At 38.6% G+C, this 20,808-nt stretch overlaps 2 protein-coding genes across 2 annotated transcripts in view; both read left to right on the forward strand.

Annotated features, from left to right (window-relative positions):
* Positions 1 to 4,823, forward strand: part of LOC143885194 (Protein kinase superfamily protein) — a 25,051-nt gene extending 20,228 nt beyond the window's left edge. The window contains exon 7 of the mRNA XM_077389244.1: positions 4,177 to 4,823. Coding sequence (XP_077245359.1) covers positions 4,177 to 4,383 — 207 coding nt within the window. The 3' untranslated portion in view covers positions 4,384 to 4,823. The remainder of the gene's footprint in view (positions 1 to 4,176) is intronic.
* A 1,621-nt stretch (positions 4,824 to 6,444) lies between these two features.
* Positions 6,445 to 20,428, forward strand: LOC143885195 (homocysteine S-methyltransferase 2-like). Its single transcript, XM_077389245.1, has 7 exons — positions 6,445 to 6,734; positions 10,349 to 10,405; positions 10,483 to 10,703; positions 10,799 to 10,928; positions 15,178 to 15,381; positions 15,925 to 15,996; positions 20,058 to 20,428. Exons 1-7 carry the CDS (start codon positions 6,558 to 6,560, stop codon positions 20,220 to 20,222), a joined length of 1,026 nt encoding a protein of 341 aa, XP_077245360.1. The 5' UTR covers positions 6,445 to 6,557; the 3' UTR covers positions 20,223 to 20,428.
* The last annotated feature ends 380 nt before the right edge of the window (positions 20,429 to 20,808 follow it).

Genomic DNA, 20,808 nt, shown 5'->3' on the forward strand with positions numbered 1-20,808 from the left:
TAACTCGATAAAAAATCGGATCTATTTACGAGAAATCTCATTCAGTTAGATATGGTAGATTAAGATGGGACACCAAAAGAATTGACTGTTGAGCCGTATGAGGTAGGAAACTCTCCAATACGGTTCTAAGGGAAGGAATCAACCCACCTATTCCGACCGGGGAGAACAAGCCATTCGACAGGGAGATTCTGAAATTGCAGAGGCTTGGTCCGATCAAGCTGTTGAATATTGGAAACAAGCTATAGCGCTTACTCAAGGTAATTATATTGAAGCACATAAGTGGTTGAAGATCACACGACGGTTCGAATAAGAACACTCTCTTTTATAATTCATTATAATGTTGGATCCATCAATCAAATAAAATAAATCATTCCTCCGGGAAGAGCCAATCGAGGAATTGCATTATATCCCTTCTAAGATCGTTCTATTTCACCCGGTACCTCATAGAGATAAACGATACGGATACGGATACAGTAAATGACTAATGAATGATCCTTTGATTTGTAGTAGAATAATATAATACCTTCCGTGTAAGATTAAGATATGAAGTAGGTCCGTCTAGGCACGTATACATTGAGATATGAATACACTAGGTTGCACCAAAAAATCGTTTTTGTGTCATGCCGGGAAGAGGTTTGACAAGATTAGAAGAGTCCGTTAAGCACCTCATGACTATGTCATAATAGATCCGAACACTTGCCCCAGATCGATTTCCATATCATAATTGCTCTAGTAAATAACTAAATAAAATGGATAGATGGGAGATAGGAAAAAAAGGAACTAATCATAAATGTAAATATTCATCTCCCAGAGGTTCACTAATTACTTGACTGTTGGCGGGTCTCTTTGTTTGTATGTGTTGTCCGGAAAGAGGAGGACTCAATGATTATTCGTTCGCCGGAACCAGAAGTGAAGATTTTGGTGGATAGGGATCCCGTAAAAACTTCTTTCGAGGAATGGGCCAGACCCGGCCATTTCTCAAGAACAGTAGCTAAAGGCCCTGAGACTACCACTTGGATCTGGAACTTACATGCCGATGCTCACGATTTCGATAGCCATACCAGTGATTTGGAGGAGATCTCTCGAAAAGTATTTAGTGCTCATTTCGGTCAACTCTCCATCATCTTTCTTTGGTTGAGTGGTATGTACTTTCATGGCGCCCGTTTTTCCAATTATGAAGCGTGGCTAAGCGATCCTACTTACATCGGACCCAGTGCCTAGGTGGTTTGGCCAATAGTGGGTCAAGAAATATTGAATGGTGATGTGGGGGGTGGTTTCCGAGGAATACAAATAACCTCTGGTTTTTTTTCAGATTTGGCGAGCGTCTGGAAGAACTAGTGAATTACAACTCTATTGCACCGCAATTGGTGCATTGGTCTTTGCAGGGTTAATGCTTTTTGCTGGTTGGTTCCATTATCACAAAGCTGCTCCAAAATTGGCTTGGTTCCAAGATGTAGAATCTATGTTGAATCACCACTTAGCGGGGTTACTAGGACTTGGGTCTCTTTCTTGGGCGGGACACCAAGTACATGTATCTTTACCGATTAACCAATTTCTAGACGCTGGAGTGGATCCTAAAGAGATACCACTTCCTCATGAGTTTATCTTGAATCGGGATCTTTTGGCTCAACTTTATCCCAGTTTTGTCGAGGGAGCAACCCCATTACATGATGTATATAAATAGGGTTGGGTTTTCCATCTCATGGAAAACCCTAAGGGCATATCAGTTGAAGTAGATTCTTCTTTTTGATCAATAAAAACCCCTTCCCAAACTGTACAAGCTTCTTCCAAAGCATACGGCTTTCTGGATGTATATGATGATATCTAGACAGATGGATCTTATATGAATCGTATGATGAAGTACCGCATGAGTGGATATATAGGAATCCAAATCTGCCGAATCACTCATGTTATGATCTTATACATCCTAGGTCTCTTCGTTCCGTCATCTGGTTTATGTTCTTCATGTAGCATTCAGACCAAATGACTATGAAATTACGTCGATACTTCCACATATTACGGGTAACGTAGGAGACATCTCTATTTTTCCCGGGGGGATCTTTAGAATTACCACTGCTTAGCTTTCAATTCGCCTCTGACCATCAAATGAAATGTGAATAACCCGTCCTCCTCTCTTTGAAACAAGGGGCGCTTCCGGTTCTGCCCGTGCTTCAAACAATTTTGTCTTCTCCATATTACCATATCTCTAGAGTCAATAATTTTATATGAGGAACTACTGAACTCAATCACTTGCTGCCGTTACTCTTCAATTTTCTGTTGAGGTCTATCCCGTAGAGGTACTCAAATTGGATCAGTGATCGATTTCTAGGTTTCGTCGTAAACCTAATTGGTTACTTCAAATTACGTAAATCAGTAGTTCAAATCGCACTCAAAGGTAGGGCATTTCCCATTGATATAGGAACTTCTGTACCAGAAACAATGGTATCTCCAATTATAGCCCCTCTGGGATGTAAAATATATCTCTTCTCACCATCCCCATAGTGTATGAGACAAATGTATGCATTTCGATTAGGGTCGTATTCTATGGTTACGATTCTATTCATTCCGTCGAAAATCGATTTTACGGTATAGACGCTGATGACCTCCCCCTCCGTGCCCTGCGGTAATGATTCCTCTGGCATTACGACCTTTACCACAATGATGCTGTCCATAGATCAAATTATTTCATGGATTGGATTTCACTTGACTGTCTACGGCTCCATTGCGTGTGCTCGGGGTAGAAGTTTGTTATAAATGTATCGCCGTGTTATGAAGTATTTTGATTTAAGTTCTTTTCTCTATAAGAGGTGGAATAGAATAACCCGGTTGAAGCGTAATGATCATACGTCTGTAATGCATTGTATGTCCCATAATAGGTCCCATTCTTCTACCCTTTCCCGGGAGTCGATGACTATTCATAGCTATTACCTTGACACCAAAGAAGAGTTCGACCCAATGCTTTATTTCTGTCCTAGTTGATCCTGATTCGACATTAGAAGTAGATGTTGAAGGCATTTGTAATTCCCAAAAGTTATCAACAGCAAATCAAAAGAGGGTTTGATAAACTGAAGTTCCAATATGAAATCAAGAGATTGCAGGTAGGAGGCAGATGTGTGTGTGTGTGTGTGTGTGTGTGTGTGTGTGTGTGAGCGAGCCGCGGAGTTGTTTGATGTCAAAACACCTGCATTTGATGTATACCATAAGATGATCTCTATTTGCATTTAATGTATACTAAGAAAAAAATAAGAAAAATAGGTACTCTCTCCAAAGGTTGAAGTTAGCCAGCTTTGTAGCTGATAAAAAGTAGTGCTGGGCAACAAAAATGATAAGAGTTTTTCCTTCCATATTTTTCTTCAGAAGGGAGCCCCTCCAAGCTCTTCTTTGACAATACATGGGATGGTTATTTGGCAGTGTATGGAGGCTTCTGCAGTGTGAAAATGTTTGTTCTGCAACAGTTGCTTCTGCTTAGCCTTTTACTATTAAGTTTTCATCATGTATACAAAATTACCTCATTATTCTTCATAAACCAGTAACTCTAGATGACAAGTACCAACTTTGTGAAGGTAGTTTGTAGTTATGCATATCTTTCATACCAACGAATAGATACTTTGATCACATATCAGTCAGACAAACAAAATTCAATGAGCGTTATATAAATCATGGGCATGTGTGAGGAGACTAGGAGAGGGTGAGAAGTTGCTAAAAAATAAGAAAAAAAAATCCTATTTTAAGTGGAGTAATCCCCCTTCTTTTTCAACCGTTTCTCTCGCCCTCTCCTCACTCAGTCCTTCTCAGACCTCTCCCTCTCCCGCCCTTCCTCACCATTGGGTAAGCTAGTGTTCCATGGAAAAAACATTCATGGTTGGCAAACATGGGCTCCACAAAAACATTGCAAAATACACCCAGTGATGTCATTTTCTCTTTTAGTCAAACTGGCTAGCATCCCCTAGATTTTAAATGATGAGCCTCTCAATGTTCCAATAATTTCTAAACCTCTAGAATCTTATCATTTATCATTGCAAAATATGTCATTGATGTATATCTAAATAGAGATGTATATCTAAGCAGTTTATATGCACTCTCTCATCTCATAGTTGCATCAAAATATGTCATTGATGCCTTTTGGAACTGGTTGGAGTTGTTTCATACTTTTATTTACTGTGGTTATTTTGGCAGAATTTGCGACCAGAAATCCCTCGATGCTGCCCGAGTTCATTGGCAAATATTCTGCGCAAGTGTTGGGATGTAAATCCTGAAAAACGGCCTGAGATGGATGAGGTGGTGAGGCTGTTAGAGGCAATCGATACAAGCAAGGGTGGAGGCATGGTACCAGATGACCAGGCGCAAGGGTGCTTCTGCTTCGCCGCGACTCGCGGTCCATGATTTAAATTTTTCCTTATTTTAAAAAAAAATAATTGTCTTGGGTGGTTTTTTTTTTTTTTTTTCTAGAAATGCTTCAGTCATCAACAGAAGGTCCATTTTTGAGACCAATGTGATGATATGCATGGTGCAATTGATGGGCCCCTGACAGAAGGGGGTGGGGGTGCCCATATCATATCATGGGGGTCTCATCATTACATCAATCCTGAAACAGTTGTCCTGGGCTGCTTGCTTGGGAGATCAGCCTTTACTTCTACTGCATTACATGAGCTGAAAGTGGTTTTAAAGAGGCTCTGTCTCTGGTGTAATCTTCCAAAGTGTTTTATTCCAAAATTTAAAATATCACAGATTATCATATTGGAGTTGTAGGTGTAATGTTCTTTGTATGAAAAAATATGATGCCTCTTTGGATGCCACTAAATGTGGCTCTTATTTGCAAATAACTTCACTTTCATTAAGGCTCGGTCGATCCATTTGCTAAAGAAAAAGAGGCAGAAAATGGCCCATTCTGAATGTCTTTTCAGGTACCTTCACTCTGGTATGAAGAGGCGGACAGGGAGAGGGTGGGAGTGAGGGGACCATTAAAAGCCTCTAATATAGTAAACAGGAAAAAAAACCCTTGTTTGTTTTGTTTTGGTTTTTTATGAAGGCTAAACTCAAGGGTGCTCTTTACATAAAGCAAGCTACAAGGGTTGCCCCGTAGGACCATCTCACCAAAGTATATTTATTATTTACATGTTTGGCTACCATGAATATTTTTCATGATAAATTAGTTTCTCAAGTGGTGTAACGCAGCGGAGGGCAGCTGGGAAGAGACTGAGGGTGAGGAGTGGCTAAAAAACAAGGAAATTTTTTTTTAAGGGAAATGATTTCTGTGCTCAAGTGTTTTGATAAACAGAGTTTTTATATGATGCTCGACCGTCAAGGTATCGCGGTTGATATTTGATCCAACAGCAGCCCACTTTTTAAGAGGCTGCTGTTGGATCAAATATCAAGGGTGGTGGTGCTTTTGAAGTACCACCTTCACGCTACTTGACGGTCGGGCACCATATAATTTCTCTAAAAACATGTGCTCCACTTGTTTGTCGTGTAGTATTTAAAGGGATGTCAGAGGATATTACGGTTCTCAAAAAGCTCTTAAAGCCCTTTAAATAGTACAAGACGAACAGGTGAGCGAATGTTTACCAAAACATTGGAGCGCCGGAATCATTTCCCAAAATTAATTTATATTTTTGGTGGACTTTTTCATTTCCTTATTTTTCACCCTTTACTGGCTCACCATTGAGCAAGATAATATTCCCGGGAAAAAAAATCATGTAGCCAAACATGCCCATATGACAGGTTTGGCAAAGATGAAAAATTTAATAATAATCCAGAGATATTTGCATTTATAAGGTATTTTATAGGTATATAAAAGTTAAAACATTAGTTATTTAATATCTATATAAAAATAGGGATTTGCTAGGCAATTTTGCCAAAAGCCATTTCACAGCTTACTTTAGTAGAAGAGACCAGCCACCTCATATGAATTAAATGAATAAGACAAAATCTGCTAATAAGTAAGCCTGTGTGGCTGTTCTTTCCTTCAAAAGTGAGCTGCAAAAACAGGTTTTTTCGTGAAATGGCAAGCAAATCCCAAACAAATAGGAATTTTGCCTATGTGGCTGTTCTCTCCTGCAAAAGTCAGCGCGAAAAGTGGCTTTCTGAGAAATTGCCCAGCAAATCTCTAAAAATTAGGGATTTGCTACGCACAATCGCAGAAGGCATTTTGGGGAACGGCTGTTGCATGAGTGTCAGATAAACTAATTAAGACAAAATCTGGCAATAAGTCAAGACGTGCAGCTATCATCACATGCAAATTCGGGCGCGAAAAGGGGCTAGCAAATCTTCTGCCACCCTTGATATTTGATCCAACAGTAGCCTCTTAAAAAAATGCTCTGCCGTTGGATCAAATATCAAGGGTGTTAGCGGGGCTCAGGGTAAAATTACACATATATAAACTTTTAATAACCACTCCAACAAAGAAAATTTTGAACCGTGGAGGTCGTTTTGGTAATTTCACCTTCACCTCCCTGCTATTTGAAGCTCGCACTCAGATCCTCCTCCTCCTCTTTAACTCTTCTCCTGCTTCAAAAATTTCCGAACCCACCGAAACCCTAACCCTTATCCAGAGATCGATGGGATTCTGGACCGGTGATCCCTCTCCGGCGATGTCCGATTTTCTCCGGCAGTCCGGCGGCTTTGCCGTCATCGACGGCGGCCTCGCCACCGAGCTCGAAAGCCATGGCGCCGATCTCAATGATCCTCTCTGGAGTGCCAAATGCCTCATCAGCTCTCCTCACCTCATCCAAAAGGTCATTCCTTTTTTCAATTTTTCATGTGAATTTGATTCTTTATCGTCTATTTTTTGGTCTACCATTAGTGATTCCATACTTTTAAATTTCCCCCAAAATGTGAAATCTCATTACACCATGAATCGGATTTTTACTTCTGAAATTTTGTTTTTTTAACCTTGTTTACAAGTTTTCCACCGAAATGTTAAATATTTCCACCCAAATTGCTGAAATTTCCACCAAAATTTTAGAATTTTTCATGGAAATTTTCAATATACTGAAACTTTTTACCTGATTTTACATGATTTCGGCTGAAATTTCCATCGAAATAGAAATATTTCGATTTCGACACTGAAATTGAAAATCTTGGGTGGTTCTACTCTAGCATGTAAGGATCTCAGTTGGATTTGATTAATTTTGAGGTTTCATTTTTTTTAATGGTAATTTTGCGGTTTTATTATAGCCTGAGAATGTGTGATTGGTTTAAATTCTTTAGTATTATGAATTGAAAATTGTTATATTTTTTCTTTCTTTCTTCTTTTTTTGGGTTTTAGGCCTGAGGATTATGATTGCAAGGATGGATTTTCATTTCTTCTTCTTCTTTTCCTTTTTGTTGTTTATATTGGAAGAAAAGGAAATGAAATTTCTGTTAGTCAACTGAACTTTAAAATATCTTATTTTATTACAATCTGATTGTTTAATCCTAATGTAATATAATATTAATTTTCTATCTTATCCCACTTTTTAAGGGCTAAATGACAGGAGATTGTCGACTTTATCTAGATAAGATATAAAAAAATCTTAAGGGATTTTGTCCTATCTCTACTCTAGATCTCTAATGGGAGAGATTTAGAGTGGGCCTCAATTATAAATGGGTGATCACACCATTGGGTTTGGAATATTAACCTTGTTCCATTTATCCAAGGTTGTCTACCTCCTCAAGGTGAGTTTTATTTAATCATTTATTATTTTTTATTATATCTTTTCTTTTAGTTCAACAATTTCCACCCCCTTTTGTTTGTCTTTTCCTGAAAATTAATAAAAAACAAGTAAAAGTGTGAAAAAATGCATCTATTTTTAGGGAATTACAAAGAAGAGGAGGGGGTAGCAAACTAGCAATGCTGGAAATTGGGGAGGAAATATCATTTCCCTGAATCGTTATTTAAATCATATGCATGTGACTATGTTATGCCAAATGGGTGCTTTTATGTTGATATATGGACTCATAATCTCTGCCCCTTTTCAGAAATTTCTTTGGTATGTTGCATTCAGTTTCCTCGATCAATTTATTTCTTAATTGGTGCCCTTTTTGAGGAGTTAATTTACACTGAGTGCATTGAACAAATTGTGGAGGTAGAAGCTTGCTATGATGAAGAACCGGATGGATAAGGTATTTTATATATCTTTTGGCCCAATGAGCCGGGTAGATCCCCACCTTCTTCATGAAAATTTTCTAAAGGATTCATTAGCCGACCCTAATTAGTTTGGGACAAAGGCTTAGTTGAGTTGAGTTTATCTTCTGGCCCAATGAGTTATTATTTAGTCTACATGGAAACTCCTCGAGACTCTACAAGCTATTGTATGTGAAGTCGAGAAGCAGTTATCTAAGGAGTTGACAGACTTTCAACATTTTAATTTTTAAATTTCTTACAAAATCTTATCACAAATAAGAAATTTCTGTTTTGGAGATTTTATGGTTGATGATTTTTAAAGCGATGAATGATAAGTGTGTCAAATTCTGTATTCTCTACTCCAAATACCTAATTAGTTGGAGATGATTTTTGTAATTCCTTCCAATGAATTCATCAAAATAGCAATGGTCCTATGGGTAGCAGTTGAAAATCCAAGGATGGAGTGTGATTGTCAAAAGGTTTAGTGGAAAGGAAGAGAACAATATTAAAGATCTATATATACTTCTCAAAGCATGGTAGAAGCTCTGCAATACTTTACTCGAACCACATTAGACATCTCATATGTGGTAAACTAAGTCAGACAGTATTTACAAAACCACCCACAGGCAGTGAAGTGAATTTTTAGATATCTTAGAGGGACTGTGGATCTTGGATTGTTCTATAGATTTGGTCAGGATAAGAGAGTAAAAAATCAAAATATGTGGCTACTCAAATGCAGATTAGGCTAGAGACTCAGACACAAGCAGGTCAGTTTCTGGATATTGCATAGTGATGAATGATTGCCTGGTCTCATGGAGCAAGGTTTTTAATTTTGGATTTGCTCACCATCAAAATTGAAATATTTCGGCTTCGGTGGAAATTTTGGCCGAAATCATGTAAAATTAAGTTAAAATTTCGGTATTTTTAAAATTTTGGTGGAAATTTCGGCACTTTTGGTGGAAGTCTTTAAAATTTCAGTGGATATTTTGTAAATAAGTGTGGAAATCTTATAAATAAGTGTGATTCCGAAATTTCAGAACTTCAGCAGAATCCTGTTAAAAAAACTATTCATTGCATATTTCGTTTCGGTCTTGGCCCAAACCGAAATATTTCAGCCTAAATTCCAGATTTTGGCTGAAATTTAAAACCAGTCATGGAGTAGTAAGAAATAGAAGACAATGCCCATATCAAATGCAGAAGCTGAGTATAGAGAAATTCTCATAACTACTACAGAACTGACATGGCCAAGACACCTTCTTCAGGATCTCTATGTCAGGTCAGACACTCATGTGTTATTCTGTGGCAACCAAGGTGCTACCAAGTTATCACAAAATCCGGTCTTTCATGACAGGACCAACCAAGGTGCTGCAGATGTCTTCACCATAGTACTTACAATCGACCATCATGTCTTGTAGATCATGTTAGCTTGAGGGGGAGTGTTAGAAGTGGTTGTATTAAGTGTCGGGGGTATTTTGGTCATTTGAGCAGCCCCATATAAATAAGACTTACAACTTGTATTTCAACTATGATGAATGAATGGTTTAGACTCCATTACTTTTCTTTCCTCTCCTGTCTTCTCTATCTTTCAAAGTTCATTACTTTAATGCTATTCTTTACAATGTACTCTTTTGATGCTACATTTAAATATCATGTGTAGGTATAAATACAGATACCAAGATATAGATAAGCACACAAATGTGATTAATCAATTACAAAAAGGCTAGATTTGCATACAGGCATGGGTACCTTATTCAACACATTACATATTAAAAAAGTAAAAAACTCTGAAGGGTGTTAAAAGTATTGTTGCTATAGCCATAAAAAGACATAACATATGGGTAAAGAGCCAACACATTGTATCCAATAATAATATTGGTATCATATCTGTATGATCAGTTAAAGTCTTAGACATAATAGAAGTATCCAGCTGTCATAGTATTACATGGTCAACATGTCAGATGATATGGCTTTCATTCAGAGTGGTAACCTCACTGCCATTTTAAGGAAAATCACTCCTCAATGTCAGGAAAGTTGGCAAATCAGATATTTGGAAACGGTCTCACACATTTAGTTATTCAGGTCCATTTGAGTGTCCAATTTATTCTATGAATGTAAAATGTTGTTGATTTCTACATACTGAATTATCTCCTTTCTATTTTTCATTTCATCTTTGTTGTTTTTTTTTTGAAGAATTATTGAACTCATCCTCATTCTATGTTTTATTTGCACATGTTAATGAAACAGGTTCACCTAGATTACCTTGAAGCTGGTGCAAATATCATAATCACGGCATCCTATCAGGTACATGTCACACTTTTCTTTTGCAATCTTTTCAGTTTTCCCATTGTAATGGTGACTGGTCATGTTGTGGGAAGCAGGCTACTATTCAAGGTTTTGAGTCTAAAGGCTTGTCTAGGGAAGAAAGTGAATCTTTACTGAAGAGAAGTGTTGAACTTGCATGTGAGGCACGTGATATTTTTTGGGAGAGATGTACAGAGTGTGCCATTGGAAATGAAGCTGTTCCGAAACGGCGTCCAATATTAGTTGCAGCCTCGATAGGAAGTTACGGAGCATATTTAGCAGATGGTTCCGAGTACAGGTAACTTGGCTGGATTTTTTTCACCATTTTAGCTTCTCATGTGTCCTCCTTTTTACTCAACTTATTTTCCTTTATGACTTATTTAATTATTATAGTGGTGACTATGGCGAGGCAGTTACACTGGAAACTTTGAAAGATTTTCATAGGAGAAGAGTTCAGATTATGGCAGAATCAGGTGCTGATCTAATTGCTTTTGAGACAATTCCAAATAAACTAGAATCACAGGTATGTGCTAGTTGGCATGCTATCATTTAATTTCTTTTGTATGGTTTCACTTTTTGGTTATCCATATAGTTGGATTGAGTCTTAACCCAATGCCATATATTTTTCTCTCCAACTGTAACTCAATGCGTACAAGTGCCATATTTTGACTGCAAACTTTTTTCAGATGGGTTTTTACATGAAGTATCTTATAAAGTATAACAACTTCACTAAAAGCCCACTTATCAATAGAATTTCATGCCGAACCTTGCTTTATTTCAACCACTTCATATAATTCCTCATGCCCAAACGAGTAAAATATATTTTAAATAACAAAATTACCCTTCCGACCTCTCCCTCTGGACAATTTGTAGCATGAGAAAAAAGCCTTGGGAATCACGAGACGAAGAAGCAGCTGCAAAAGGCCAATTGCCATTTTTCTCTCTTTTACGAATTCCCTTCCCATTTCGTATTTTTTTGGATGCTAATTACATTATGTTAAAGCTTAAAAGATTAAATAATGCCATCTCCATCAGCTTAAGCTTTTGGAATAACTTGTTGTTTCACATGATATCAGAGCAAAAGGTCCTAAGTTCAAACTTCCCTGATGTCAAAAATCCACATGCAATGGTCAACCCAAAAGTGGGGCCACATGTGCCACGTGTAAGCCAACCCTAGAAAGAGGGGCCACACATGAGGGGGAGTGTTAAAGTATAAAAGATTAAATAATGCCATCTCCATCAGCTTAAGCTTTTGGAGTAACTGTTTGTTTCACACATTAAAAAAGGGCAAAGCGGAGCATACAAGGAGACTGAGGGGATCTTAGAACAAAAGAAAAGCAAAACAAGAGCCAAGCAAAAACTACAAGAAAACTACATAAACCAGAGATCCTTAGGGTGGAAGAAAATAAAAAACTTAGCGAATCACTAAACATGCATAATTTCAATGTCATGACCCTCAATCAAATTGTGAATCTCCTCACCCAATTTTCTGATTTCCATGGGTAGCTGAAGTTTTCTATCACCCATCTAACAACATTAAGGGAATCCTCCTCCTCAATGATGAGGTGATCAAGTAAGATCTGGTCCACATGGCAGATCCCCAAAAATAAGTGCTTCCAATTCCGCCTCTTTGGAGTCTTTCTCACCAATGGGCCCCAAGAAGGCCCACCTAATCTATGCCCATGAAATTTCTCCATGCTCGTTATGAAAGTCTCCTTTAAACTCCTTTTTAATCCCCCCCCTTTGAAACTCATTTAAAACCTTCATCAAATTAACTTTAACACACTACCAAGTGTTCTAGAAGAACGCCGTCGTAAAACTATTTGGGCAAGGAGCCTCGCCATGATCCATAGAAAAATCACCTTCCTTAATTCCTCTTCATCAAAAACGCTTTCTAATCAAGTCCGAGCCTAGAATCCCACCGTAAAACTATTTGGGTCAGGAGCCTCGCCATGATCCATAGAAAAATCACCTTCCTTAATTCCTCTTCATCAAAACCTCTCTGTAATCAAGTCCGAGCCTAGAACCCCGTCATATAACTATTTGGGCCAGGAGCCTCATCATGATCCATAGAAAAATCACCTTCCTTAATTCCTTTTCATCAAAACCTCTCTCTAATCAAGTCCGAGCCTAGAACCTCGTCGTAAAACTATTTGGGCCAGGAGCCTTGTCATGATCCATAGAAAAATCACCTTCCTTAATTCCTCTTCATCAAAACCACTCTCTAATCAAGCCCGAGCCTCCCAAGAAATCCGATAGAAAGAAACACCAAGCTTTGGATGCTAGCCCCCTTCACAGCAATATAGCTTTCTATAATAATTAATAATGGCACCCTCAATAATCTCCTTATCTTTCCCCCTAAAAACCATCCAACAAGATACCATTGATTGAATTCCTGCGACTCTAGGGGAAGCCATTTTGTGGGAAAAAGTGATATTTCTATCCCATTGAGCCACAACGTTTGGGATCGTTGTCTCCTTCCTATTCTCTTCAGAAGCAAAAGATTTTCTAGCTCTAGAATTAATTCTACGCTTTTGTTAATGAAATATTCATCAATCTGTCCCCTTTCGGCTACCATATCCATGGCCATGAGATTAGCTCCAGCCTCCTTTCTTTGCTTAACTGATTCGAAAGAGCAATGAGCCGATCACACCACTCTTTGTCTTTTCCTTTTATATGATGCTATCGCTTAAAAATCTTTAAAACGTTCCCATCCAACCCAATCCCTTTCCACCATTACCTGATAAGATCATTAAGCCCACCTTTAGCCAAATATTATCAAATCTTAAAGGGATGGTGGACCCCTCTCCAAGATCTGCGCCAACCATAATGGAAAGTGATCAGATGTCCTTCTTAGAAGAGCATTCCTAAATAGGTTGAGCCAATGGTCTTCACAGCCCAAGGATAATAGAAAGCGATTTGAGTCCAGCTAACACCAGCCTCGGTCTTTTGTTCATGCAGGTATACTTCAAGCCATCGATAGGCAGATCGGTACGACAAATATTGGTCATTAGTTGACTAAAGTTCCTCATACTGGAAGTGATACCTCATACTGGAAGTGATACGATTTGGCATCATTTTTTCCCTCGTGCAAATCTAACGGTGTTGAAATTATTACCAATAGACCATGGGCAATCACCCCACCTACTCAGCATCCTTGTTCTCCGGCCAGAAGTCTGATCACATCTTCGGATCAGTAGGACTGTAAACATTCGAGCACTTCCATTTGAAGACATCCTGAACCGATCTGAATTTAACAGCTAATAGTACAAATCTACCATTCATGAAATCCTCTCTGACAAAGAGATTGGCACCCCACAACGTCGGCATCTCACTGGAATGCCATCTCGCTGATAATACCACTAATTGACATTTCCTAAATCCCATAAAGCTCTAATCATACAGTTTGAGACCACTCCGTTCTTAGTCTCCTTCAAATCATATGGTTTTAAATTTCCACTGAAACCCAGCATGAAACAACCGAAATGTTTCTGTTTCCATCCCCACCGAAATGTATACAGAAACTGAGATGTATGCTGAAACCAAAATGGTAAGTGTATTAGTGGTACATCATACAGTATGTGTTACATAATTATATTTATATGAATTACATGTGAAATGAGGTGTACGTGTTACATATAAATATTTATATGAATTGCATTTGAAATCTAGTATGTGCTGAATTATCAGACATGCATTGCCGCCATTGCGCATGTTACTAGGTGTTCGATGTTGGCAAACTATTATGGGTGATTTTCTTTGCTTATGTGATTATTTTTTAGTGTATTTGTGCAAAATGGTTAGTGTATTAGTGGTACATCATACAGTATGTGTTTTATATGAATTACATGTGAAATGAGGTGTACTTGTTACATATAAATATTTATATGAATTGCATTTGAAATCTAGTATGTCCTGAATTATCAGACATGCATTGCGCATGTCACTAGGTGTTTGATGTTGGCAAACTATTATAGGTGATTTTCTTTGCTTATGTGTTGTTTTTTTAGTGTATTTGTGCTTGTTCTAGCACTTCCTGAGGTTTCATCTTAAATGCCCTTCATTTGCATGTGTTTCCATACGTTTCTATGATTTTACAAAATCTCCACCAAAATTTCCATCTAAAACCTTCACAGACACATCAGCAGCCCCTTACTAGAAACCTTCAGATTTCTCACTACACTTGCCTTGGAGTTGTTCCTCAAACCCATGATGTTCCAAGAAACAAGACTGCTTATCATCAATACTATTTAATAGAACCTCCAATGCCTCCCTTCCTGAATCTTTCTTAGTATCATAATTGATAGATGAGCTGAGTCTCCTTGGGCAATGTTTCTTTTAAATCAAGTCTCCTTCCAGTGATTCTAACACCCCCTGGTATAAAAGGAAAATAAAGGGATACGGTGGGGTTATGTTATGTATTCAGTGTTTTGAGAAACCAGTCTTCTTCTTCTTCTTCTTCTGGGGAGCCTTTAACTGCTGAATTGTGACTTCTCTAAATTATTAATGTTCGGAAATTATGTGTTTTTTGGTCTAGGGATATGCTTTGCATTCTGATTATAATGTGTTACTTTGCATAGTGTTTTTTTTTTGCATAGTAATTGCATCTTTACTTTCATTGAATGCCTCATATACCTGTGTGTTTTGCAGTTTTTACTGAAGTAATATAAGCCCATGGGTTCCCATTTGTAAACAGAGTCAGTGAAATGGCCCATATTGTGGTGTCTTTTTCAGTATTGTCCTTATGCCTGGTTTGGTGGGTGTTCATGTAGGCATATGTTGAGCTTCTTGAAGCAAATGACATGAAAATTCCAGCGTGGTTTTCATTCAATTCAAAAGATGGCACTAATGTCGTTAGTGGAGATTCAATTCTTGAATGTGCCTCTGTTGCTGACTCATGTAAGAAAGTTGTTGCCATTGGAATCAATTGCACCCCTCCTAGATTTATTCATGGACTGATTCTCTCCATAAAGAAGGTATGATCTCTTTAGCTTCTGTCATTTTAGATTAAATACTTGTGAGTGGAGATTGTTGTGTTCATTTTGGGCACAGAGGCACTAGGATTATGCTGGTGCCTCTGGGCCCTACCAATTTAGTATCTGAGACTTTGGAATACAAGATAATGCAGAAGATTATATGTTCCTTTATCAGAGATTTTATATGATGTGTGCGCATAAAGTCCAGTATTTTTTCCGAAAGTACGGTGGGGCCAACTTCTTAGGATGATCCAGACCGTTCATTTGATGGGCGGTTAGGATCATCCAATGAAGATGGTTTATGGGGTACAACCTATTTACATTGTGGTTGGTCCATCCAATGAATGGTTTGGATCATCCTAAGAAGTGGGCCCTGCTGTACTTTATGAAAAAACTGGACTTCATGGGCACACATCATATAAACCCTTCCTTTATTTTTGGCTTCCTCCTTGAATCGCTTAAAACTTGTATGGTTTTTATATGCTTATTGCAATACTGCTCTGATTCGGAGTGTGAAGATTTTCTGGTTTGTTATTCCTACAGGTGACATGCAAACCAATACTCATATATCCAAACAGTGGGGAAACATATGATGCCGATAGAAAGCAGTGGGTGGTGAGTTTGGAATACATTCAAAATATATTGTTCCTTTATTGCTGGACCTTAGATGTTCAGATAGGAATTTGGTAGGGAATTCCGCGGAAAGGCATTTTGCGGCTGCCTTTTGCATGAGAGAACAGCCACCTCAGATGAATTAAATAAGACAAAATCTGCTGAAAAGTGAGCCTATGTGGCTGTTCTCTCATGGAAAAGTCAGCCGCGAAATGCCTTTCTATGAAGTTCCCTGGCAAATCCTGTTCAAATATATATGCTTATTTTCTATTATGTGAATAATTGGTTCTCTGAGCATGGATCTTGGTATCTTGTTTGTCAGTGCAAACCATGTCTTCTAATGACACTTTTATGAATGAGTAGAACAAAGCATGAACCTCCACTACCTACAACTCAACTCAACTCAACTCAACTCAACTCAACTAAGCCTTTGTCCCAAACTGGTTGGGGTCGGCTAATGAATCCTTTAGAAAATTTTCATGAAGAAGGTGAAAGGTTCTACTTGGCTAAAATTGACAAAGTCTAATCCTGACATTAGTTGGGTTCGTCTACATGGATCAGTTTCTTTCATTCTATCCTATCCAAGGTCATGTTCTCTGTTATGTTCCTAGCCCTCAAGTCTTTCCTCATTGTTTCTACCCAAGTTGTTGTCGGTCTGCCCCTACCTCTTTTTACTACATCAACTTGGCATGAGTCACTTCTTCTCACTGGAGCATCCAAAGGCCTATCTTGGATATGCCCAAACCATCTTAAGCGGTGCTCTCTCATCTTCTCCTCAATTGGTGCCACCCCCACCTTTTTACGAATGTCTTCATTTTTAATTCGATCTAACCTTGTGTGGCCGCACATCCATCTAAGCATTCGCATCTCCGCTGCACTCATCTTATTCACATGCTGCTTCTTGGTGGTCCAACATTCTGAGCCTTACAGCATGGCTGGCCTCACAGCTGTCTTATAAAACTTTCCCTTCAACTTGGTAGGTATTTTACGGTCGCACAGAACTCCTAAAGCATGCTTCCACTTCAACCAACTTGCTCATATTCTGTGGTTAACATCCTCTTTAATCTCTCCTTCCTTATGTTGGATTGAACCAAGATAGCGAAAGATATCCCTCTTATGTACCTCATGTCCAGTCATATTTTCTACATCCTCGCCTGCCTCCTTACATTACTAAAGTTGCACTCCATATACTCTGTCTTAGTCCTGCTCGGTCTAAAACCTTTGGATTCCAAAGTAGTTCTCCATAACTAACATAGCATTAACTCCTCCTTTGGTTTCGTCAATTAATACTATGTCGTCTGCAAATAACATACACCACAGCATGTTGTCCTAGATACCCTTCGTAAGTTCATCCATAACTAGAGTAAAAAGATAAGGGCTTAGAGCTGATCCTTGGTGCAGTCCTATTGTAATTGGAAACTTACTAGACGTGCCATCCGTAGTTCTGACACTAGTTACTGCTCCATCATACATAACCTTAATCATATCAACATATTTAGTAGGCACTTTTTTCCTTTCAAGGACCCACCACATAACACTGCTGGGAACCCTATCATATGCTTTCTCCAAATCAATGAAAACCAAATGAAGGTCCTTTTTATTATCTCTAAATCTCTCCATTAACCGCCAAATCAAGAAGATAGCTTTCATAGTCGACCGTCCGGGCATGAAGCCAAACTGATTCTCTGACACCTTAGTTTCTTTTCTTAGTCTATGCTCAATTACCTTCTACCAAAGCTTCATGGTGTGACTCATTAGCTTAATTCCCCGGTAATTGGTGCAACTTTGAATATCTCCTTTATTCTTATAAATATGTACTAATGTACTCTTCCTCCACTCATCAGGCATCTTCTTAGTCTTCATAATATTATTAAATAATCTAGTTAAACCAAACCCACATCAACCAAGCATCTCCAAGTCTCAATAGGAATACCGTCAGGCCCCATAGCCTTACCTAATTTCATCTTTTTCATAGCTACTTTTACCTCTGATGTTCGGATTCTACGGACAAACCTCCGGTTTGTATCATCAAAAGCGTCATCAAGTTCTCCCAAATTCGCCACGGGTTATCCATTAAACAACTTATCGAAGTATCTTCTCCACCTCTCTTTAACCTCGTTTTCTTTTACTAACAATCTTTGATCCTCGTCTTTGATACATTTTATATGATTCAAGTCCCTGCTCTTAATTTCTCTCATCTTAGCAAGCTTGTAAACATATTTTTCACTCTCTTTCGTCCCTAACCTGTGGTACAAATCCTTATAGGCATTGCCTCTAGCTTCCCTTATAGCCTTCTTAGCTTCTTTTTTAGCCAATTTATACTTCTCATTGTTCTCCTCATTTCTACACTGATGCAAACATTTATAACACTCCCTTTTAGATCTAATCGCCTTTTGGACCTCTTCATTCCACCACCATATCTTTAGACGGCGGCCCACTCCCTGTAGATTCTTCAAGTACCTCTCTAGCCACTTTTTTAATATAACTAGACATCTCATTCCACATAATATTAGTCCATTCGTCACGACTCAAAGGTCCGGTCCTTCTTTAAGTAGTCTATTCTTTAACATATTTAGTTTTTCCCCTTTGAGATTCCACCACCTAGTCCTCGGATGTCTAACATCTTTATTTTTTCTCTTCCAACGTTTAATGCATATATCTAACACCACCAGCCTATGTTGTGTGACTAAACACTCCCCTGGTATGACTTTACAATCTTTACACGCAGCTCTGTCCTCTCTCCTAGTGAGGATAAAATCTATCTGGCTATAGTTGGTGCCATTACTATCGGTTATCAAGTGTGAATCTCTTTTCTTCAAAAAAATTTGTTAACATCAAATCATATGGCACTGCAAACTCCAAAATGCCTTCTCCTGACTCATTCCTATTGCCATAACCTAGTCCTCCATGAACCCTCTCAAAACCTCCCCTAGTTCTTTCCACATGCCCGTTTAAATCCCCTCCTATAAATAACTTCTCTCCATGTGGTACTCCTTGGGCTACTTGATCCATATCCTCCTAAAATTGCCTCTTGACCGAGTCATTTAATCCTATTTGAGGGGCATACTCACTAATAACATTAATAGTTTCTTCACCTAATATTAATTTAATTAGAATAATTCTATCACCCTTTCTTTTGACATCTACAACCCCATTTCTTAGGCTCTTATCTATTATAATCCCTATACCTTTTTTATTCCTCTCCGTCCCTGTATACCATAACCTGAAACTCGTATTTTCTATTTCTCTTGATTTTTCTCCTACCCATTTATTAGTCTCCTGAAGGCAAGCTATATTAACTCTCCTACTCATCGCATCAACTAATTCCCTCAGCTTACCTGTTAGTGAATCTATGTTCCAACTGGCTAAACGAATCCTACTCTCTTGAAGTAGCTTCCTCGCACCTCGCACCTGTCTAGTCAAGTGCGAGGACCCTTGCTCATTTTTCAGCACACCCGGGCACCGATGTGGCGCGTCACTAAGGGAGTGATGGCCTAAGACTAGCCTACTCACCCCCCGCATCCGCCCATGAAGGTGCAAGGACCCTTTGCTCATTTAATACTACATCTGGGTGCCGATGCAGCGCGCCGCTAAGAGGGTAACGCCCCAACGAATCTTCTATAGGATTCATTTCATAGAAAAGTGGCAAAGTTTATGGCCGGCTGCCAACCTGATGCCTATGCTCCTCCTTTATCCTGGCTTGGGACAAGCTGTGAAAACCATAGGCGGAGTTATGAACCTCATTACCATTAAAAAAAAAAGCATGAGCCTCCACTGCTGGATAGCTCTGCTCTTTGTCTATTCTTAAAAGCTTCCCAATCTCTCTGTCCACTTTATAGATGCTTTCAATTACAGTATATATAATAATTTTCTTTGTTCACAAATGAATCAACTAAAATATATTTTTTCCAATGCACATCTAATATTCAAACGGAAAATCAGAACTGGAAGTCCTCTTTCTTATTGACATCCATGCTGTGTCCATGTAAGATTCAACTGAACATTAGTTCATGAAATCCTTTAAGCTCACATTTTCTTTTCTTCCTTTCTCTCTTCTATTGCAGCCATCTACTGGAGTTTCAGATGAAGATTTTGTTTCGTATGTTAGCAAATGGCGTGAAGTCGGAGCTTCCCTTGTAGGAGGCTGTTGCAGGACAACGCCGAATACTATTAGAGCCATAGCTAGGGCTCTATGCAAGGAATCTGCTGTACCAACATCTTCACAGTAACCGAACACCGAATCAAGACTAATTTCCAAAGCTGTAAATATCAACCCAGAAGCTGAAAATGGTTGGAATTTAAATTTTCCTTCCATGGTTCATTTATGAAGCTGGCTAATTTTGTATTGAGTTATACCAAGAAACAAATCACAGAATAGCAGTATGAAGAAGTTCAAAAATAAAAAAAAAGAAACCATGCCCACCCCTTGGAGTCATCTGCAACCATTATTAAGTGTTCAACTCAGGTCGATTTTTGGGTATTTCGGTTTAGCTTTTACCATAAGTAGGGTCGGGTTCGGGTTGATTCCAATTCATTTTTTTTAAGCAAAAGCTCGATCCGACCCAACCCAAATTGCGCTCCTATTTGAGTACCTAGTTCTCAGAGTTCAGCTTTTATGACTTTCGGGAATTCGGGTTGAGCTTTTACCATAAAATTGGGTAGGGTTCAGGTTGATTCCAATTCTTTTTTTCAGCAAAGCTCTACCCGGTACAACCCAAACTGCACCCCTATTGAGTATTTAGAGCTGGGAGTTTAGCTTCTATCATAAAATGGGGTGGGGTTTAGATGGATTTCAATTAATTTCTTAGCAAAAGA

Source organism: Tasmannia lanceolata, unplaced genomic scaffold (genome assembly GCF_043159265.1).
Source record: "Tasmannia lanceolata isolate RefF3 unplaced genomic scaffold, GAP_Taslan_0.1 ptg000008l, whole genome shotgun sequence".
NCBI lineage: Eukaryota > Viridiplantae > Streptophyta > Magnoliopsida > Canellales > Winteraceae > Tasmannia > Tasmannia lanceolata.